This window comes from Corvus kubaryi, unplaced genomic scaffold (genome assembly GCF_017639235.1).
Source record: "Corvus kubaryi isolate FWS band 111438036 unplaced genomic scaffold, C.kubaryi_AGA036_p1.0 37265, whole genome shotgun sequence".
Classification (NCBI taxonomy): Eukaryota; Metazoa; Chordata; class Aves; order Passeriformes; family Corvidae; genus Corvus; species Corvus kubaryi.
In genome coordinates, this window is record NW_024581080.1 from 348,626 (window position 1) to 371,820 (window position 23,195).

Consider the following 23,195-nt stretch of genomic DNA (forward strand, 5'->3'; position numbering starts at 1 on the left):
CAAAACCTGGGAATTCCCAGTGCAGTTACAGGGCATTCCCACCATCAGCTCTGTGTGCGGGAAACACCAGCCCAGAGCAGTTTCTGTCCTTTGCTGGGGATGCTGGTGAGGTTTGCTGCACCTGCCCCACCAGAGCCTTGGCTCGTTACTCAGTGGGGCACCTTTAATTGTCCCAGCCCTGTGTTAATGAACCTCAGCAGAGGATTTGAATGCTCCTCCTCTTTCCAAGTCTCTCATTCTCTGCTTGGGTAAAATTCTGCCTGTTCCTCACCTTCTGCACGCCCTTTCTATCCTCAGTTCGCTCCTCTGTCCGTGTTTGTTCTTGTGTTGGATGGGCTCAGGAGCCAGATGGAGTAATTTGAGCAGAGTATTTGTGCAGAGAGACACAAATACGTCCATTTTGGGGTTTTTTGGGCCAGGGCCACCTCTTTGATCTCTGTTTCTACAGCTTCTACCACCGTAGGCTCATGATTTGGTGCCTCCTTTGAGTGTCACCATAATAATGATAATGATAATAATAAAGGAAAACGCACTGGTGCTTTTCCAAACCCACCAGGAGCTGCTGTGCAAACCCAGGGTTTTCCACCACAGCAGCCCAATTCTTCCATGTTTGCTGTCTCCAATGGACCCTCCCCATGCAGCCTCCATTTCCATGGTAACTGAATTCATCTCATCTGCACTGCTCCCGACACAGCTGCAGACCACGGAAGCACAAGGATCCCGGGGGGGATGCTCAGGTTGCTGCTTTGCACCCCGAATCCGGCACCTGGGATTCCCTGCTCTTGCCCTCCATGCTAAACTGGATTTAAACCAGTGCCTACGTGGCTCCTTCCAAGGGATTTTTCCCCACTTTGAAGTCGGTGATTGGGGTAAATACCCCAAAATTCGCCAGTCTGCCCTGAAGGGCAGCACAGGGGACTCCTCTGTCCCAGCTGCAGCCCTGGGGGAAGGTGCTGCCCCTCTGGCTCCCTGCATTCCTCCCCCAGATCGATTCCTGGGCACAAATACTCCCAGCAGTGTGGAATTAATTCCCATTTCCCCCTCCCAGCCCTCAGCCCGCCCTGCCCCGTGCCAGGGAGAATCCCGAGATGTCCTGGAAGAGAGGCACAGGAGCTTTTGTGCCCCGCCAGCCCTTCCAGCTCCCCGAGCTGCCACAGGAGTAGGGAACGCCGAATGAACCCTTCTCCCAAACGCCGCCTCATTAGGAGCGTGTCCTCATTAGAAGGGACAAATCTCCCACAAACAATCGCAGCCCTCCCGCACGGCCCTCGGCAGCGGCTGAGCAGAACTCGCAGCGTTCACGCCGCGCTTCCCGAAAGCTCGGGAACGCTGAGCGAACCACGGGGCAGCTGTGCCAGCACCGCCGGGGCTCCGAGCAGAGCTCCCGGGCCCCGGTGCGAGCCGAGAGGAGCGGCCCGAGCCTCCGCTCCGGCCAGCGGGAGCTCCGCGTGGGACCCTCAGGGGCTCCGGGCATCCCCTGCGCCCGGAGCGGCTCAGCACGGGCGGAGGGAACGAGAGAGATTTGTCTTTGCAGACAAACGGCGGGGCTGCGAGGTAAGAGCAGGTGCTGAGAGGTGAAAGGAGCAATGGGAGGAGCCGTAAATTCCATGGGAATGCCGCTGATTGACACAAGGAGAAGAAAAGGGGGGCACCCGTTAGAAGGGGTCTGTATTAGGGGATTCAGGGAGTCTGCGCCTCTCGAGTTCCTCAGCCAGTGGGGAAAGAGAGAGGGAAATGTGGCCGGGAAATTGGGATAAAAAGGAGGCTGCGTCCTCCAGCAGTTTGAGAGATCCCAGGGGAATGCCCATGGCCTCTCCCTTTATTCGAATGAAGCAACAGGGCTCCTCTGTCTGCTCTTTGGACATAAACCCCTGGTGTTGGTGGATTAATTTTCCTGACATGGGCCACACCATGGAGCAGTCAGGCTGCCGAGCTGTCCCCGCAGCACCAGCAATTCCCTTTCCCCTCTCAGGAGCTCTGAGCTCCACAAGATCCCTTGGGTTGGCGGTCAGGGCACTGGCACCGAGGCCAGGTGCTCGGAGCTGCGGCACCACCTGCGGGGGCAGCTGCCCTTTGGGATTCACGGATTTATTGCAGGGCTATCACCAGGCTTGCCATTGTAGTCAATCTTTCCTGAAAAATCAGACCTTAGAGTCAAGCTCACCCCAACCCTTCCAAGGACATAACCTAATTCCAACCCCTCTTAATTAGAGACTCTCTCAGATTAACACCGTCCCCACCTGATGGCTTTTCCAAACCACAGGGGCAGGACAGGGTTTCCCATTTTCTATTTTTCCCACCCCAGCCATATTTGTGAAGAACTCCTTCTCATAAAATGGGAACATCCCAAAGCAGATGCTTGGAGGGACCCTGGATCTGCTGGAAAGCCGTGGCAGTTCCAAAGGCCGGTCTGCAGCAGAAGCTCTGTAAATCGGCCTAAACCCACTCAGCTCTGCAGAGACGGCGTGCACAGGAGATAATCTGACAGCCATCACTTCGTGCCGGTTCAGGAGCCACCCCCTCACTATTTTTAATTTGTTTGTTTGTCTTTTTGAGGTTTTATCTCCCCAGATTAAAAAAAAAATAGTCACATAATATAAAAATTTGAAGTTTTTAAGTAAAAATCCTAAACCTATTTCCCTGTCACTGCCTCAAAAGGCATCTCCCTCTCCCCATACAGGTTTTTCTTGCACTTCTGAGCTGGAAGACACAGAAGATGCTCCAGGAAAGCATGCCAGGATTTGGTTGTTTTGGAGGTTTTTTCTTCACTTTAAAATCCTTTTTTTTTTTGAGGATTAGGAATGTCAATGCAGGGTGGGGGAAAGGGGTAAATCTATGAAAAATCTCCCCTGCTTTTCTCATTATTTGAGTTTCCTGACTGGCTGCAATTCCAAATCCTCCCAAACAGGGACTCTCCAGTTGTGTCCAGGATATAATTCCGGAGTTCTGGTTCTCTGGAGGCTTTAATTGTCCAACAGATAACAACAAAAGGAGATGAGTGAGGAAATTTAACCCTCAAAGCAGCCTGAAATAATAAAGCAGCTGCTGAGGTGCATTAGCACCATCCAAACAGCTGCCAACAGGAACATGCCACACCAAGAGAGGCACCCAGGATAATCCCAGTTTCCTTGGAAAAAAACATGCAGAGATGAAAAAAATACTGTAAGGGAAAAAAATTAACATGAGAAAAGGCTACAGGACTGAACTGTGCCACTTGATCCCACGTTAATTAGGGGACCCTTGGACAAGTTCTGTGGTCCTTTGATTTGTTCTCAGATGCATCAGGACACAAAAAGAACCCCACTTATTCCTTTTCTTCCTGATTTTTACTTTAAATGTTCATTTTCAGATGCTCCAGCTTCAAGCTGGTTCATTTCCAGCTTCCCCTCTCTGGGCATTATCTGCTTTCTTTTTTCTGCAGTTGCCATAAAAAATATGTGAGTCAGAAAAAATAAAAATGGCTATATTTTATATCAGCCTCCAGTACAAAATAATTATAGCATCCCCTGCTGAGTGATGGGCTCACACAAAAGCCTGGAGCCTAATCCCATCCATTTCCAGGAGCTCCCAACAACAGGTGCTGCCGTGTCCACCTCCCGCATCCCGTGGCTCCAGCACTGCCCGGCTTCCCATGGCCTGGGAGGGTTGGTGGTGCCAGGGAGGGGTGAAAGCATCAAAATTTTAATGGTGCAGCTCATTTAACTCCAGGAGTCCGTGAGGAAAAGCAGGGAAAGCTGCTGCCCAGCACCAGGAAAACCTCTGGAATTTGGTCCCTAATAATGATTGCTTTTGTTTCTCACATGAACCCAGAAAGACAGAGATGCAGGTTGATAATTTATGGAATTATGGGATCCTGGAATGGTTTGGGTTGGGAGGGACCTTAAATCCCACCCAGTGCCACCCCTGCCATGGGCAGGGACACCTCCCACTGTCCCAGGGGGCTCCAACCGGGCCTTGGGCACTTCCAGGGATCCAGAGGCAGCCACAGCTGCTCTGGGAATTCCAGCCCAGCCCCTCCCCACCCCCACAGGGAGGAATTCCTTCCATAAAAAAGGGACCCTTCCCTTGCAGAAGGAGCTCTACAGCTCCCAGTGTCTCCTTCTGAACCAGGACACGCTGCCAGCCGGGATGCAGAAGTCAGGAGCATCCCAAATTCCAGCAGGAGCTGCGGACCTGCAGCAGGTCCTGAAACCACAGCAATCCCGCATTTCCCTTTTCCTGAGTCCCGCTGGAGCTGCCGGATGAAATGAGCCCCACTGCCCAGGCCAGGCTCTCTCCAGCCCCATTTATCCTTGCACAGCATCTTTTAGGATGGGGAGAGATCCCAAACCTTCCCTCTCTTCTTGCTCCCTCCTTTCACTCTCTCTCCCTTGACATCCCAGCCTCGTGTTCCAGCAGGAGCACGAACATCCCTGGGAGCTTCCCAGGTGAGACACATCCACCAAGAGCTCCTACAGAGCCTCTGGCTCCAGCTCCAGTTTCCTTTTAGGGCTGAAAAGAGGATTGCTGGAACTTTAACCTCCCTAAAGCATCCCAGCTTTTCTGGACCCTTTCCCACTTGTCAGCATCACATTCATCCTGCACATTCCCTGTCTGAGCCGGGAATTTTCAGCAAGATGAATAAACCAGGTTTTTGTGCAAGTTTCATGCATATCTGAATTTTCTCCCCCACCCCGAAAAGCCTTCATTCTTCTCCTGAAAGCTCTGCCAAACTTAGGTGCTATTTCTGGTGAGCAATTAGCAAAAGAATCAGTCCCAAAAATACTGCGGTTACCAGGCAGCAGGCCTTGGGAAAGGGGAAAAAAGCAAGGGAAAAAAAAGGGAAAATGGAACACATGCTGGAGCCCATGGCATCTGATATTCCTTGGGAGCATGAGCAGGGTTTCACATCCCAGGCTGGGCTTTAATTGGAGAATCCTCTTTAATTGGGGGCTCTTTGCCCTCTGCACCACGATCCCATCTCGTCGTGTCCCCGGAGCTGTCCCGTTCCCGATCCCTGGCACATCCAAGCCCTGCACCTGCCAGCAGCTGCGACACGGGCAGCTGAAATGTGTCTCCCGCTAAAGTTCAGCTGCCTGTCTGTGCCTGGCCCGATGAGAGGGGTGGGAATTCTGTGCCGGCTCCGAGGCAAGGACAGCCCGTCACTGTCACAGTCTGCAGCACTTCACGGCCAAATCAGCATTGTTATCCGCACTCTACAAGCGGGGAGGATCTCTGAAGGAATATAATCACCCACTCGAGCTCAGGGGATCAGACACCCCGGACCCCCGAATTCCATCACCCCTGCATCCCCAGGAGGAGCGGAGGCACACGGAACGCTCTGCTGGCTGCACCCAGCCCTGATTCCAGGGAGCGCTGTCAGAGCTGACCATAAACCTGTCCCGGCTTCCTTGGGGAACCAGGAGCCCCTGGGAGCTGGAGTGGGCAGAGGGAAGGAGGGGAAATGTGCAGAGTGCACCAGGGCAGGAGCACCGGAGCAGCCCAGCAGCGCTCCCTGGGCCTGCCGGCTCGGTGTTGGTGCCAGTGTCGGTGTCACTGCTCTGCCTGGGGTCACACCGGGGTAAATTCCTCTCCAGTAGTGTTCTGGCAATCCAGGATGGGAGAGGAGCCCAGGAGTGCTGGCTCCTGCCTCAGTTGTGCCAGAGAGGAGCACAGATGGCTGGTTCCACCTCCCTCACTTTACATCCTTTCAACACCCAAAAAACTTCCCAAATTCTCTTTGCCTTCTCTGACAGTGACCTACTTAATTATTGCAAACTGGGCCCCGAGTCTGGCACAGCCTCCCACGTTCACACCCAGTCCCACAGCACCCAGACACCTCAGGAAGGAATTAAAGCAACCCCCAGCCCCTCCAGAGCATCTCCTGTGTTCAGAGGTGTTTGACTGCACTCACAGTGCCTTGGTAAATGATGACGGAGCTGCAAAGGGAGGAGAAATTGATAAATGAAGGACATAAATCAACTTCTTTCGAATAAACTCATACAGTGACACCACATAATACCAGAGTAATTCCATAGGAAAACCTAAAAACATCCTGATGAAGAGAGAATTCACTGGAGCTGTATCAGACATGGAGATAATACAGAGACAATTCCTGTAGGATCCACTCTTAGATCCATAATGGGAAAAATTAAAGTGAGGGACGTGAATTCTGCCTCACCCCTTGGTCTCAGCAGTAAACCAGGCTGGGAAAGGGAAGGGGTTAACTCTGGGAATTTTTAGGGATTTTTTTTATGGGATTAATTCCTCAAGAGTGGGTTCACAGAAAGCCATCAGTGCTGGATTTAAATCAAGGGGATGGAACTTCCGACAGGGAGCAGGGAATGGCAGAGGGAAATTCATCAGAATTGTCACCTGGCCACTGAAGCCAAGGGAAACAGGCCAGGTGCAGGAGGTACTGGCTTTCCAAAGGTGGCAGCTGCAGGTGCTGGTTCCTTCCTGAAATGAAAATCAGGAGGTGACTTCTTCCTGGCCTGAGGGCCTGATCAGATCTGTTCACAGGATCAGAGCTCAGAATGCCCCAGGGATCTCATGCCAACACCCCCACACAGCTCTGAGTGCCCACCAAACCTTGCAGTGCAGGGCCTCTTCCTGTCACCTGCCTTGGCACTGTCACCTGCCTTAAATGCTCCTCAGGGTCAATCGGGTGAAGGATGGAAAACCAGGATAATGCCAGTTTGCCAAGCAAGATATTAAATCATCAATGATTAATTGATATGAAATCATCAATCATTAAAGCTGAGACAAGGAATGATGGAGAGTGGGAGCTACAGAACCTGCTAGGGGGAGAGCTGATGTGGGATGAAGGTATATGATCCAGGATAAATAATCCTGCATGGAGGAGAGAGGAAGGTGCACATGAGGAGGGAACAAAGAATTTCCTTGGATGAGGCTGTAACTTTCCTTGGACAATGTCTGGAAGTGAGCAGGACACTGGTTTTAACCTATTACTGCATCCGAACAGAGACTGCAGGAATTGCGGTGATATCCCAGGGGATGGATAACCAATGACCCCTTTGGTGACTCTCTGGGTGCTTTTCCACACCCCAAATCCTGCTCTTCTACCCTGGGTGCCCCTGGCTCTCTCCCAGGGCAGGTTTGTGTTGCAGCCACAGCCTGAAAAACAATTTTGCAGTTTTATATTGAAGTGCGGAGTGAGCTGACACAGAGAAATATCCCAGGACAAACAGATATCTCTTCTAAACAGATCCTTGCAGAAAAGTTTGGGGCCAAACCCTTGGGTTTGCTGTCTGGTTGGGAGCATGAAGGGTTTCCAGCACACAAATTCAGGAAAAACAGGATTGTGCCTCCATATCTGCCCAGAGCTCGAGAGACTGGATCACCTGCTGGACACTCAGTGTGCTGTGCTCGGAATTAGTGCTGGGGGGGAGACCAGTGCACAACAACAGTGCGCTGCTGATCCTGTCCTGGTGCCTGTCCTGGAGTCTCCCAGCTTAGAATTTATCCATAATTGGCGTGATTGGCAGCTAATTAACAGCACTTTTAATCACAGATTTCAACTGCCAGGAACTCAGAAGAGTTTCCAAAGAACTGCACCAGCAAAGAACACTCTGAGATCTCCCAAACCCTGTGGATATTGGAAAAGATGCTCAGAATTCCCTGTTGGGGCCACCAGGAGGGGTCCCAGCCAGCCTTAAACTCCAGGACCAAGCCCCTTCAGATCCTCATAATGTTTCCAGCTGCTCATCCAGAGGAATTATTCCCAAAGTTGGGAGCTCGGTAGAAATGAGAGCCACAAAGTTTCCAACACCGTTAGGTGGAACTGGCTCAGCCGAGCCACAGCACGTGGACTGCAGAGACTCGTCCTCCATGAGAAGCAGAGGGTGGGGAGGGGCAGAGCCTGGGCTCCGCCAGGCACTGTAATTTTAGTTGTTTTGCTGGGGGGGGGAATAAAATTGATTTAAGGGTTGATATTTTAGGCTGCATTGCTGCGCATGAATCCGAGTGCAGCGAGTTCCTCTAAAAATAAGCCTGTGCAGAAGAAATGAAAAGAACAAAAAGCGAGGTTGGAGGTGTGCTGGAGTGACTAATGCTCTATAATAAGTGAGCAGTTCAGTGCTTGCCCTCAGAGTACGTTGGGATGTTATTTTTGTGAGCCCAAACCCAGTTATTCCTTTGGGGCTCAAAACTTGGCTTTGCTTTAGGTGTTCCACTTTATTTTTGTTACCAGCATCATGGTGAGTACAAATTCTTGTTGTATTATCCCATGTCCATCAAAGAGTCTTGACCCAGAGCCCTGCCAGCATTTATTTAATGAATAAAATCAGCAGCCTGGATCTGGGTGCACTGGGAGCATCTCCAGTGGGAGGTGTCCCTGCCCATAGCAGGGGTGGCACTGGGTGACCTTCAAGGTCCCTCCCACCCAACCCACTCTGGAATTCCGTGATTCCATTCTCCATCCCAGGCATCCCAGCTGTAGATTGTGACGAACTCCAGGCTTTTATCCCCAGCTGAGTGATTGATAAAAATCTGTATTTCCGAGGGATGTGTGGGTTCCTCTTCTGGCAGTGACACTGAGTGTGGCATAAACTGCCTGGCATTCCTTGGAGTGAACTCTTGCCCAAAAAAATCCAAGAGAGGATTGGCTTTGAGCTCTTGGATCATGGCTTCAAGGTCTGGGATCAGAGCTGAGAAAATGAGCTCTGAATGCCAGAGAGGAGCACAGAAAACGGGAACAGTGCAGGTGGAAATCCCAAAGGTATCATTAATAAGGGAGGTAGCTCCGACCCTGCTTAGCGTTTCCAGCCAGTGTTGGACCACCTGCATCTCCTCCCTGACTTTCCGAGAAGTCCACAATAAAGTTTCCACTACGGTTTCAAAACACAGCAATTTTCCCCAGTTCTTTGGGATGAAGTTGGCAATTCTCCTCCTCCCTCCGCACCAGGCCCGTGGCTGCTGATGCTCCTGAAGAATTTGTGATGCTACAGATGTACAAAGGTGCAATGGGACAAACCCAGCCGTGGTATAAACACAGCAAATCCAGATTCCTGGTGGTGGTGGTGGTATCATTATTATAATTATTACAATTATTATCATCATTATCATCATTATCATCATTATCATCATTATTATTATATTATCATAATAATAATTAATATGTCATATTCAATAATAATCAATAATAATCAACATAATAATCCATAATAATCAATAATAATCAATACAATAATAATTGTTGTTTTCATGTTTTCTCTTCACACCTTACCCCAAGGGCAGAATTGGCCTGAACAGCCAAACCCCACAACCTAAAAGGAATCTCTTTGCTGGATAATGAATTGGCCATTCCGGAGCTGGTCGGGGTTTGTCCCAGACAGACCCAGTCATTTCCCTAAGTGCAAGGAGCTCAAGCCAACTCTTTAAAATTCGGGGGCTGTTTCTGGTTGTAAGTGGGCCGCAATCGAGTTTGGGCCATTTCCTGTCTGTGTCTTGGACTCTTCTTGACAAGGAAAGAAAATTATCAAACCCTTCCCTTCAAAGTGCTCCGGGCCTCACCACCAGTCCCAATCATTTCCATCAGTGCTTGGGATGTGCAGACAGGGCAGTTGTGAGCTGTGTGGCACAGCTTTGGCAGCCTGAGGAGCTGGCAACTGCAGTGCCAGGGGTTTCACAGGTTCACAGCAGAACTGGGAACCAAATCATCAAAAATTGAGGTGCCAGGTTGGGATGCGATGGAATCCCAGCTCCAGCTGCCCCAGGGCCCACTGAGGAGCAGCAATCCCAGCGCACAACCATGGAATTGAGGTTGGAAAATCCCTCTAAGAACATCCCATCCAGCCAACCCAGCACCACCACGGCCACCACTGAACCCCATCCCAGGTGCCACATCCACACGGTTTTTGAACAATTCCAGGGATGGTGACTCCACCGCTTCCCTGGGCTGCCCCTTCCAATGCTTTACAACCCTTTCAGTGACAAAATATTCCCTAAAATCTGGTCTAAGCCTCCCCTGGCATAACTTGAGGGTGTTTCCTCTCATGCTGTCACTTGTCCAAGTGGGATGCAGGCAGTTCTGCAGGCATGAGGGAGGGGAACACAGACCAGAAGGAGCCACATTCCCAGCTGGACACTTCTAATCCAAAGCCGCGTTACTGCTCATTCTCGTTCTGCAACCCAGAGCGAAAACAACGCGCTCACTTCTCCCACTTTGTGTCTGGGACCCAAATTAAGCCTTTTCTTTACCCCAGCATTGTCATAAACAACTAAAACCACAAAACTGCGCTCATTTTATTGCACAATGCTGCACAATTATTGTCAAAAGCTCTTTGATTTACTGGCAGAGAAGAGGAAGATTGTGCCCAGTCCCAGCCAAATGCAGTTTTTCCCCAGTCTCTGGCTTGCCCACCAACCCTTTGGCACGGTTTGTTCTAGAAAGTTCCATGCTGCTGAGGGAGAAGGATTTCAGGCCTTTCTCCTCCAGGAACAAAGTCAGCACCATGCAAAACCTGGTCCAATTTGGCTGGGAGTCACCAGATCATGAGAAAGCAGCAAAAAAATTGTTGTGGGACGAGGAGAAGTGAGCAGAACCTGTGTCCTGGTAAAGGTGATTTTTGGAAGGGCTTGTGGTGACCGCCTGCATTTCCAGGAGCCTCCTACTGCACTTCTGCCTTCACCTGGGAGCAGTTTAAAATTCTGTTTACAGTCACTGCCCCTCAGAGTCTGCCCTTCTGTTCATGCCTGAAAAACCCCTCCTTTCCCAGCTCTCAGAGCACTGAGGAGTTCATCAAGCTCAGCAATTCCTCCTTCCTCCAGAGAAACTCTGCTCTGGGGGGGCTGCACAAGGGCAGGGAGGGCAAGGCAAGCTCAGAATCAAAAAGAATGACAAAAGCTGCATTTTGGGACACCAGATTTTGGGACTTCCCCAATCTGTCCTTGGTCACTTATTTAATTCCCTCATTGTAGTTGTTGACTATTAGTATTAGTGTTAGCAGTAGTATTTTCAAATCCTTGGGTTAAAGGCATCAAAGCGGTGTTAAAATATTTCCGAAGAGGCAGTGGATGGGAGGGATCATTGTTATTATTTCTGTAGGTCCTGGCTGTGCCAAACCTGCCAGGTGAGCCTGATCCAGTGAGGAATTTGGCACCAGGGCTGGTGGAACTTCATTAACTCTCCAGTAACTCCCTTTGAACTCAGTTGTTCAGTGTGGTGTTGATCTGAAACACTTTGTGCCAGCCCCTTTCCCCTCCACGTTGCCAACGGGGAAGGCAAAAGGAGTGCAGGGAAGGGAGCAGGAAAGAGAGCAGGGAGAAAATGGAACTGAAACTTAACCCGGGGTTGTGCTTCTCCAAACCACAGCTGAGAAAGCATGCCCAGCACAAAACACACCTCAAACAGGTTAGAAACTGGTTTGGGTTAAAATTTACTGGTTGTTATTCTTTTTTGAGACATCCTAACCTCCCAGACCTCTGCCTTGGTCGCTCAGTTTATGTCCTTGAACTTACATTTTGCATCCCCACCAAAAACCCAGGATAACAACCTTTGAGAATCCCTTTCTCTTTGAATAACCCTGAATATCCTCATAAATCACACACCTGTCCTTTGAAAATATGTTATTTTTACCCCTTGTTGCTCTGGATCTCGAAGCCATCTCAGAGTCATGAGCTCCAAAGAATGACTTTATGTTACATAAGCTGGAAAAAAATCCACTGAAACGCTTTTGTTTTAAATGTTTCCTGTCAGCTCCTCGAAAGGTTCCATTATTCTTTGGGCTTTGAAGTGAATTTCAGGTTCTGTGGGATGCTTTTCCTGCCCTCCTTGATGAGCAGGGAGCTGTCCTTAATCCAGAGCATCCCAAGTTTCCTGTCAGCCCAGGAGCTGACGCTCAGTTCGTGTAAGCCCTGACATGTTCTCATTTTTAAAGCAAATTAGAGCATGCAAAGCCTTTATGGAGCTGTCTGGACTTTACACCCCCTCTGTGTTGTTGTATAAATGATTTAACGTAATTACCATATGGAATTTGTTAAATATTCCGCAGGCCAGGAGCGGGAGCCGTTCCCGTGCGCCGAGCCTCGGTGACGGACGAAGGTGCAGCGAAGGCTCATATTTAATTTATTGCTGACGAGGAAAGGCTTTGTGTGCTGGACTGGAAACGGCAAATTCCAGTCCATGCCTGAGCTCCAGTCACACAGAACAGCTCCTGGGTTTTAATTTTTTTTTTGGGAAGCCACAGCTGCTTTTACCCACAGACATTCCCCCTCCTGCTGGTCCTGTGTCCAGGTTCCAGGGCATGGAAAGGGATCGTTCCCAGCCCTCCCCAAAGTGACAAGTGGCTTCAGCACTGGTAGAACCAGGAATGAACCGGGGAGTGGAAAGAATTAAGTTCAGTAATCAGATTATTTCCCCCCAGGCACTGCCTCTGTCTGAAGCCAGACACAACTTTGGGCCCTGCCTAAAAAGCTCCAGGTAATTTATTTCAATAACGAGGGAAAGAAAAAAAAAATCCTCTTTGATGAAGGGTTCTGAAGAAGTCGAAAAGATTCCTGCAATCCCATTCCCTGATCATTCACAGGGAATTATCTCCTCAGCTCCTTTCAGTGCCTCTGAGGAATCAGCAGCAGCTCCCGGTCAGCTCAGGCTGTGCCTGTGCCGCACCATGAGTGGCACCAAGTCCCGTGGGACTGGGAGTCCCTGTCTCACTCAGCTCCCTCAGGCACCTGGGGAATGCCAGGGAAGCCGTCCTGGAGGGAATTTCCAGTTCAACAGCTTCCATTTCTCCATGGAGGGAATGGTCCATCCATAACCTGCCTCCCTGTGGACTCCCACAGCAACGCCGCCACTGCGATTTTGCACATTAAACATAGAATATGCACTGTAATAGATAGCTCTATTGCAGTATAGGGAATTTATACTCTAATATATATCATTTCGTGCCTACATGGTATAGATATCATTTCATATATATAATATATTTTTTTCTGTATTTTATATATAAATATATAGGCTAAATGCAAATATTTACTCCACTGCATCCTGTCCTAAAAATGCAACCAGCCTGGGAACCTCCCTGGGCATTTTCCCTCTGGATACCCCTGTAAGTGAATTCCAGGACATGGCTCCTTGTGAAACCTCAATCCCCTTCCGTTTCCAGAGGCAAATTTAAAATGCACTTGGTTTTGCTTCCGTCTGCATCCCTTCAAACTCTGGAATGCTTATATGGGATTTCCTTCAAATTGTTGCTTTGCCACGGGCTACGTCAGTCCAGCTGGAATTTTGAAGCTAAAAAAAGATTAAAATATCAAATGGAGGGCTCTGTGGATATTTGTGTGCGGGGTCGAGAGCAGGTGAGGGCAGTAACCCCACAAGGAAACTTCCTCGGAGCTGTTCCAGTTCCAAACTTCCGAGCTTCCCTCTCGGCGCTGGGATGAACCTGCTGTGAGTGTTGGGTGTCCTCGGAGCCAGACCTCCTGCAGCTGGAGCCTGCTCCTGCAGAGCCCGCCGGCACTGAGGGCGTGCAGGAAAACTACGGCAAAAGGGAAACCTGGGGGGAAAGTAAGGGAAATCCGGGGTTATGCGGTGCTGGGCTATGAACTGCAGGGAGTTTTCAGCAGCCACGTGTGAGGTGATGCCACAGCAAAGCTGCACAAGCTGCTCCTCCTCCCTGAGCTCCTGGACCCTCTTGCCATCTCCCTGTGCTCTTATCCTGGTGTGGCACTGGAGTTTGGGATCAGGGAGCTGCTCCCACGCCGTGATTCTCTCTTTACTTTTCAGAAATTCACTGCAATCAAATGGGAGGTCAGGGGCTCACCAGGAGCATCTGAGAAGGGATAAAAACTAAAGCTCTGAAAGCATATTCTCTTTTCAAATATAACTTATTCACCCTCAAAAAAGCTCTGACATCGGAAAACCCTAACCCAGACACTGCCTTGGGAACAGCCTTTTTCCCCGGATCATTCTGTACCCAGCACTCGGATCATGCCAGACTCAAACAAGCAGCAAACAGCAAACTGCCAATTTGGACAAAAGAATTCCTTGCTGTAGTTCCATAAACACAAATCAGACAACATCTGCCTCAGAGCATTTTGAAGTGAGTGTCTCTATAAATTGCATTTTCATACCTCCATTCCATTACATCCCTAATAGGAAGGAAACACGAGATTTTTTTTGTATTTTCCTCTGCAGTTGAGCCAGAGGTGACTTTATTGCAGATGAAACTGCACAGTTGGGCCACAGCTGGGCTTTTTTGGGGTTTCCTGCCTTTTTTCCAGAGCAGCTCCATGTTCACCACCACCAACTTCTGGCTGTGTCTTGGAATTTATTCATCTGATCCAATTCACCAGTGAATAGATAAAGAAATCCCAATAAAAATGATCCGTTTGATTCCTGAAGTCAGCAGATGGAATCCCCACGTGGGATCCCCGACCCTTCTGCAACTGATCCTGTCGCACTGACTTCAACCCCACCTTTTATTTCAGTTTGCTTTGCTATTCCTGTACAAAACCCAAATTGTATTAATTGGGTTGTAATTAGCTGGAGCTTGGTAAGTCCAGGCTTTTGGATGTAACACCTGCAGAAGCAGAGTGTTCATAGAGGGCTTTTAAAATCATTGTGGGAATAACAGAAATCCGCTTTTCACCTGCTCTGGGTTGGAACTCACCTCATTTCCGCTTCACCAATTTAATTCAAAAATCAGGGTGGCGATGTCGCTGTCAGAGGAAATTGCAGCCTGGGTGGGTTTTTGCTCAGATGGTGAAGAATCTGTGCTCGTATTTCAGCTGCTTTGCACAGGTGGGAAGGATGAAAAAGGTTAATGCTGCTCCAAACCTCACCAAACCCTGGTTCCATCTCATCAGCTGCTCCAGGTCTGTTACTGGTACAGAGAAAATCCTGAGAATGTGGAGGGAGAGTCCTCAAATGCTCAAAACATGAAACCAAACGGTGGCAACTTCACATTTGGGAGTTCTGTTGTTTAAATGGCTTTGGGGATTTTATGGACTGTATTTAAACACATAAACTCTGAATTTTGGGATTACTCACCATTGTATTCAGTCTCTTCCAGGCAGCTGGCACAGGGTGCCCAGAGCAGCTGTGGCTGCCCCTGGATCCCTGGCAGTGCCCAAGGCCAGGCTGGGTGGGGTTTGGAGAGACCTGGGACAGTGGGAGGTGTCCCTGCCCACGGCAGGGGGTGGAATGGGATGGGCTTTAAGGTCCCATCCCACCCAAATCATCCTGGAATTCCAAGATTTTCCATGCACTGTCCATCCCATACTCCCACCTGCAGCTCAGCCTGGCTGTGTTTCCCCATTCCACATCCCAAATCTCCAGATCAGAGAGGATTTCAGGGCCCCTCTGCTCTTCCCATCCCTTCCCTGGGCTGTGCTCTTTGTAACTTAAAACATTCATTGGGAACACGATGTTCTTCGGGGGTTACAGCAGAGTCTGTAAAGGATGCAAGCCCACATCCTCCCTGTAGGAAATTAATGGAGAACTTGTGTAAGATTAAGCACCGGGCTTTTATTAAAGAGCATCTCCAGCCTGGAAGGGAAGTGCTGACTCCAACACTTGTTGCCAGCATACAGTGAAGTGCATGAAGCTCCCTAAAATGTGGCTTTCTTGTCAGATCCAAGGGTTCTTCCTGGTGAAATGGTCATTAATGTCTAGATTTGCACAGTGAATAAACCCCATGGAAAAGGAATGTGACACAGACAAGTTAGTTTTAGATTTTTAAAAGAAAAGTCAAATATTTGTGTGGGTTCAGAGTAACTTCCACTGACTGTCAGAGGCACTTAGGAAGCAACTGGGCTTTTTCCAAGTGTAACCCATGGCAGGACAAGGGGGAATGGCTTTACAGCGAAGCAGGGCAGGGATAGATGGGATATTGGGGAGGAATTCCTCCCTGGGAGGGTGGGGAGAGGCTGGGAGGGAATTCCAAGGGGAGCTGTGGCTGTGCCTGGATCCCTGGGAGTGTCCAAGGCCAGGCTGGACGGGGCTTGGAGCAGCCTGGGACAGTGGAAGGTGCCCATGGCAGGGGTGGCACTGGAAGAGCTTTAAGATCCCTTCACACCCCAGGCATTCCAGCATTCCCTGACTCCCTGATCCCATGCCATGGCCCTGGAGGGAGCTGTGCAGCCCCTGAGATTCCTGGAACTGAAATCTCTGCTGTCACCCACTGCGTCCATCACAGGCTCTGTTCAGCCGTGATTAATCTGAAACCAGCGGTGCTCTGCCTGGGCCTTGTGCCCGACCTAATCACGGCCACGTGCTGGGCATGGATGGCATCCCTGTCTGCCATGGAACGAGCTGGGAATGAGCCACTGGGGCAGGAATGAAACACCAGGGCTCTGGCCACACAGGGAGCTTTAATCGAAACATCTGGAACCACCTCAGATCCCTTCAAAACCTTCAGAGTTGGTTTAATGCTTTCTTTTGTTCAAATAAGGAGCAGGAGCCGAGAAGAGAATGAAAAAGAACTGAGTTTGCTCAGCCCTGTTGCCCTCACAACCCTGGGAAGGGCAAAATTCACCTGTTAATTCCGAGTCAATTGATGCCATCATTCCCTGAGGGACGTTCTGAGGGATTGGAATGGTTTAGAAGAATTGGGATGTTCCGATAATCTGGGAAGTTCAGAGGATTTGGGAAGTTCAGAGGATTTGGGATGTTTTTCCCCTCAGCACCTTTAGAATCAGTCATTAGAAAGTACCAAGATAATGCCCAGATTTTTAAATGTTGTCTTTAATAGTCCCAAACACTATAACCAGGGAACCAATCCAACCCCTCATCCCACACAGGGAGTATTCCAAGGAACATGTGGATACCAAAAAGAAACCAGGCTGGATACAAAACTGAGCCTAAATTATTGATTCTGAGTCGAATTCTCTGCAGCATTTTTGTTTTTTCTTCATGGGATTTTATTTTTCATAATTATTCTCTGTTCCAATATTGGAAATATTCAAAATTTCATGAGGTGTAAGCTCTTTAGGCTGCAAATACTCAGCTCATTTTTTTTAACAAATAAACATCCTTTCAAGTGAAAAAATATTGTATTATTAAATGCAAATTAAAAATGGGATTTTTTGGTCCTTTGTTTTGATTTCTGGGTGAGCAAGGCTTGCTAAAAATGCAGCTCAGTGGGGGTTTGCTTTTTCCCTAAGAATCAGCATCACAGAGATGCACGAACACCCCGTGTGCCATCCAGTTCCTCTTCCACCTCAAATTCCTGAGCTTTCCAGCCCCCGATTCTGCTTCTGGAGCCCGTTTGGTGTGCGAGGAGCTGTACCTAGGCCACCTCCAGCAATGGGACCTGTCCTGAGCCACGGCTGGGTGTGCACAAGTGTTACCCAGCAATGATCCGGCGGCAAAAACGCCTCTTTCCTTAAAAAACGCAGCTATGGGAGCCTCTCCCGCATTTCTGCTCAGTGACAAGGCTGCTCCCCAAGAGATGCCAAAATACTTTTATTATTTGAGAGTTCCTCTCCCTCAGAGCTGCTCTTCCTCGCCTCCTCAGGTGGGCACTCCGATGGTAAAGCCAAACCCATCCTTGGGACACTTCACTTCCAGCGTCACCTCCTGGCTGATGATTCCTGCTGGGAACAGGACCCCAACAGGTTTTGGGGCAGTGGGAACCCCCAGCTCGGGGTTCCTCCCCGTCCCTCCCCAGTGCCTCCTCCCTGGGCTGGCATTATGCAAACGAGCTGTCGCTGTAAAGCGTTTCATTCTGCTTTGCTTGATTATGCAAATTCCAGCTCCATGGAGCCACTCTGCTTCCTCTCCTCCTCCCTCCTCCCTCTGCTCGGCTCTGCTGGCAGAGGGGTTTCACTGGAACCACGAGCAGTTATGAAACAGAACAAATTAAACACAACAGTTGGGATCGCTTTTCCTTCACAAGACATCGCATATGTCGCACTCAAAGGGCTACAGGAAATAGCAGCTTTGCCTTCTGCACTCCCTGTCCTGATTTCCCAGCCCCAAACAGGACTGCAGAGGAATCCTGGGATGTGTTCAGGGGCCAGTTTTTCCACAGCTCCAAAAGCCCAGGGCTGTGTGCCCTGTGCCCATCCCCGGGGCTTCCAAAGGTTGGGTGGTGCAGCCTGGAGAAGAGAAGGATCCAGGGAGAGCTGGAGCCTAAAGGGGCTCCAGGAGAGCTGGAGAGGGACTGGGGACAAGGGATGGAGGGACAGGACACAGGGAATGGCTTCAAAGTTACGGAGAGTAGGATTTGATGGGATTTTGAGAAGGAATTCCTCTTTGTGAGGGTGGGGAGGGGCTGGGATGGAATTCCCAGAGCAGCTGTGGCTGCCCCTGGATCCCTGGCAGTGCCCAAGGCCAGGCTGGAGCCCCCTGGGACAGTGGGAGGTGTCCCTGCCCATGGCAGGGGTGGCACTGGGTGGGATTTAAGGTCCTTCCAACCCAAACCATCCCAGGATTTGATGATGATTCCATGACCTGTGGTGTTGACCTGACTCCGGAAACGTGGACAGGACCATAACTGGAATTAGGGGCTCTTATTCCAAAGGCACAGAATCCATGTCTGTGCCCAGGAATATCATGGAATTATGGGTTGGAAGGGACCTTAGAAACCCTCTCGTTCCACCCCCTGCCATGGGATGCCTTCCTGGGCAGGGGAAGGTTTCCAGCTCCAGAAGCCCTGGGATGTACGAGCCCTGGGGCACTCAGGGGTTTATTTCATTCACTGTAAGTGATATACCTGACTTTAGTAAATCCTGAATCCCAATCCTTGGCAGTGGGGACGCTCCCACCAGCAGTGTGAGACCAGAGGTGACAAAGGCTTGTCCCTTGTACCCTGAGGCCAAGAACCCAATAAGAGAAATCTGTGTCAGACAAAACCCCACAACTTTTCCAGGGAACACACTCCCGGAGCAAACCCAAGTTCTGACACACAAGAGAAAAATTTTAGAAGGGTCAGGAGATATCCAAGATCCTTGGGAGAGCAGGAGAGTTTTGAGGAGCAAGGAAACCCCCCAGCCTTGCCCCAACTGCAAAGGAGGGTGGAATATCCCTGGCACTTGATCCACAAGGAAATATTCCTCCTCAACTCTAAATCCAGCAACTGGCTCCACCCTGAGCCCAGGCACAACCTGGGAATTCTCCTCCTAAATTCCATCGTGGCCCTGCTGGCTGGAAATACTGAGGAGGAGAGGGGTAAAGCTCCCTGCAGGAGCTGGGAAGGGAAGGGGAAGGGGAAGGGAAGGGGAAGGGGAAGGGGAAGGGGAAGTGTTTTCCTCCTGGTCTCTGCAGTCATCCAACAAAAGCCCTGGAGGATGGGATTAGTGCCACACAAACATGGGCAAAAAGACACAAACTTGGATCCTGGCGAAGGATTTTGTAATTCCAGTGCAACAGGTGGCTGAGGGCTTTTATCAGAAATTAATGACTCCTCTCCAGGAATTCTGCTGCTCTGGAAAACCACACTCCAGCAGTTCTGAAGCTGTAATTTATCCCTTCCTTTGAAAAGGCCCTATTGTTTAATGCATGTCTAAAAATCATAAATACTGTACCTTTTACCTAAACAAACAAGGCTTAGTGCTGAAAGCAGTGACAGGGAAAGATGGATGAGGGGAAAATGCTTCCCTTTGGGAATGGTGGGGAATCCATTGTTCAGCACAGCCGTTCTCGTGTGTGCACTGCAGCAGCCTGACTGCTTCATACCCCAGACACTGGCTCTCGGGATTTGTGCTGAAGAGATCCTTAACAGCTCAGAGGAGGCGACACGGAGACGATGGGAGCTCCTGAGACAGCGCAGATGTGGTCAGGGATAAGAATCAGTATCTGCGGAAGTCAAGGGTGCATTCCTCCCTGGGGACTGAGCATCAGGAGGAGTCTGCAGACTCCAGGACACGTCTCCTCTGCAGGGTGGGAAATCAAACCAAGCCCTGGCACTGAGCAGAAGAGGGCTGATGTCAGCCCTTGGTGCTCCAGAGACTGGGATTTTTTCACACTCCCTCCCTGCAACCTCCAAATTCTCTGTGCGAGAGGTTTGTGGCTGACAGTGACACCTCAGCCCTCCTTTTGTCCCCTGCCCAATCCCTCGAGTCAGCCTGGAAATGGGAACTTGCAAGGCTGGGGATGGGCTCAGAATTCCCCGCAGCTGCTTCCCAACACCCTGGGGAGAACATCAGCAGTGCAAGCTGCCAGCGTGGGGAGCTCAGCAAGTGTTTCAACAAATTTAAATACTATCAGGGCTTTTGAAGAAGGTCAGACACCCACAGGCCATTATCAGTCCCAAAATACACACACTTTACCTCTCCCACTGGATATTTCCAAGTGCTGTCCCAGAGCTGGAAGACATTCCCCAAATCACCACATTTTGTTCTGAATGTCATCAGAATTCCACATTTCCCTAACTTCTTTTTCAACTGCTCTAGAAAGAGAAGGATCCTCCCTGAAGCAGAATTCCAGCTGCAGCAACACCGTTTTGTCGGTGCCTTTGGTTTAATTGGAGCCAGGATTTGGCCTTGATGATCCCTGTGGGTCCCTTCCCACTCAGGACACTCCACCATTTTCTGACTAATTACCTCCTCTTGCTTAACCGGATCTCCCATCCCGCGTTTTAACTCCATCATTAATTAAGGAGGGCTGAAAACCGAAATCTGCACTGTGCGGTCAAGACTTCCCCATGCTTTGATCCATGTGGAAAATTCCTTTGATCCTGCAGCACACTGGCACCACGGGACACCCGTTTGCCAGATCTGTCCAGGGAACACGGCTGAACATCAGATCTTTTTCTTCCTGGGAGGCAGAAGCCGGAATAGAAACCGGCTCTGCTGCTGCTCAGATGGGTTTTCTGGGGTGAAGAGGGAAAGGTATTTCTGAGAGCTGATTTAATTCACTTCAGGTTTCAGAGACCTCAAGACCCCATGGAAAAAAAAAATAATTCCTTTGCAATCCATTAAATGGCATTAAACAAATCACTTTAAGGACAGCGATGCCTCCTCCTGAACACTCAGTGACACAAAAGGGGCAGTTTGGTGTAAAAACCCAAATTTTATTGGACCTAAAGAAGATGCAGGAGCAAACCCCAAAATTTCCAATGTTTTGCGACGCTGGATATTCCCAATTAACTGTGATAAATCCTCTCTAACAGCCTCTTCCCATTTCCAGAGCCTGCCTGAGTCAGAACATATGGAAAACTCAGCCCATGGAGCTGGAGGATGGTACCAAACAGATTTCTCCCAAACCCATCTGAGGGTTTCTTTTTCCCCATCGCCCCTGGAACAGAACAGTGAGCGGGGAAAGCTCTTGCAGGAGTGATGGTGATGGAGTTCCCAGTGCGGTCCCCAGGCTGGAACTGCACATCTGCAGCGCCTCAAACGCAGCTGCCCCATTAGCTCAGATTTACAGGGGATCCTTCCTGGGTTTTTCCTGCTCCTGTTTCTTAAAGAGAAAAGGAATTCTACGTGTTCTCGGCAGGAATTTACAATTCATGTTCTTTTAACAGCTCTCCTCCCCCAGGCTGGGAGAAGGAACTAAATCCAGAGCCTGCGCTGGCACAAAGCGATCTTCCCAACACCTCCTGCCTCTTCCCTCACGGAATTCCATTCCACCTTCCTGCTTGCAAAGACCCTGGACTTCTGTGGTCTCACCCACCGAGAGTCCTGCAATACTGATAAACTATAACACAAAATAATAAATATATAAATTGTATCTATCATAAAGGATGCATTTATAATACATTGTATTGGGGGGGCATTATCACATTATGGGGGGATTTGTCTGGTTTAGACCCAGAGCTCTGAGGGATGAGGTGCCTGTGCAGGCTCTTGGGGTCACTAAGGACTGGGGGAGTTGAAGGAAAGTTGGCCGCAAGTGGCTATGTTTCTGTCTCTGGGACATCTCTGAATTCTCTGCTGGGTTTGGGGTGCTTTGGGGTCTTTTTTTCCCTTGGCTTGTTTGTTTTTTAAAGGTGGCCGATGTAGTTAATATAAGATAAATTGGTTCAAGCTTAGAACCAAACTGTTGTCAAAAACCAGCACATGCAGAACCCCGAGATGGAAAAGAAATGGGGCACAAAGGCCATGAAGGGATTTAATCCCTCACAGCCGCCCACCCCCACCAAATCTGCGCTCCAGAGTTCTGTTTAATTAGCTACTGAAAGAATTAAAATATCTGAGGCCTAAATCCTGCAGCTTCCCTCCCCAAATCCTCGAGGATTTTGGCCTCTGCACTCAACTGAGGTGAAGCTTTGGCTGCAGTCCCTGCTGCCACAGAGGAGCTGCAGCTCAGATGGTATCTTATTTATTTATTTATTTTATTCATGTTATTCATTGCCCTCAGCCTTGGAGCTCTGGTTCAGAGCAGGGAAAACAGGATGTTCATCATTATCTTCCTGACAGAACACAAATTTCATGCCTCTTTTTGTCCGGTAGAAAGGGCTGCACGCAGAGCCAAGGAAAACAAGGAATGTGTCCTCTGCCACATGAGTTTGAGTGGCTTTAGGGTGGCCTTTAGGGACAGAGCCTTGAACCCCAGAGCTGTGGGAGGGACCACAAATCCCGGTCAAGGAGCAGCAAGAAAAGACGGGAGAAGGGAAAAGCATGAAGTTACTGCCCAAAAATTGTTGTTGTGCAGCTCCATATTAATTTAAAGTCTAAATGAATCACCTCAGAGCAGGTTTTGAACTTGGGTTTTTGATATGGATTAAAGAGAAACCCGAGTCAAGAGCGGGTGTTAATGACAATTAAAGTGCATTGGAATATAAAGAATTAATGACTGTGCAGGGGGAACGCCTCATCTCCCTCCTGCTCCCCATCTTTGAGTTCCCCCAATTCCCACTCAAATAACTTCCAAAATCTGAGAATCATGGAATCATGGAAAGGACCTTAAAGTTCATCCAGTTCCAACCCCCAGACACCTTCCACTATCCCAGGTGGCTCCAAGCCCCATCCAGCCTGGCCTTGGACACTGCCAGGGATGGGGCAGCCACAGCTTCCCTGGGATCTGGGATTCCATCCCAGCCCCTCCCAGGGGACAATTCCTTCCCAATATCCCATCTACTCCGTCTCAGGTTGAAGCCATTCCCCCTGTCCTGCTCTGTGTGCTCAGGTCCCCTGAGTTTTGCTGTTGGCAACAGCTCCAGGGTTATTCCTGTGTTCTGTGATTCGATCTGAGGCAGAGCCCTGCAATGTTAATACAATATCTGCCATCATTTCCCACACAGCAAATGAGAGTCAGCCCAGCTCTCGGCAAGACAAATCTCTTTTGTTGTTGTCATGCACATTATTCG

At 49.6% G+C, this 23,195-nt stretch overlaps 1 protein-coding gene across 3 annotated transcripts in view; it reads right to left on the reverse strand.

Annotated features, from left to right (window-relative positions):
- Positions 1–23,195, reverse strand: part of LRRTM4 (leucine rich repeat transmembrane neuronal 4) — a 198,682-nt gene that overhangs the window by 140,478 nt on the left and 35,009 nt on the right. The window contains exon 3 of one of the 3 annotated variants that reach the window (XM_042024760.1): positions 13,395–13,496. The exons of the other annotated variants lie outside the window; for them this stretch is intronic. Coding sequence (XP_041880694.1) covers positions 13,479–13,496 — 18 coding nt within the window. The 3' untranslated portion in view covers positions 13,395–13,478. Of the gene's footprint in view, positions 1–13,394; positions 13,497–23,195 lie in introns of those variants that run through there. 3 annotated transcript variants of the gene reach the window in all.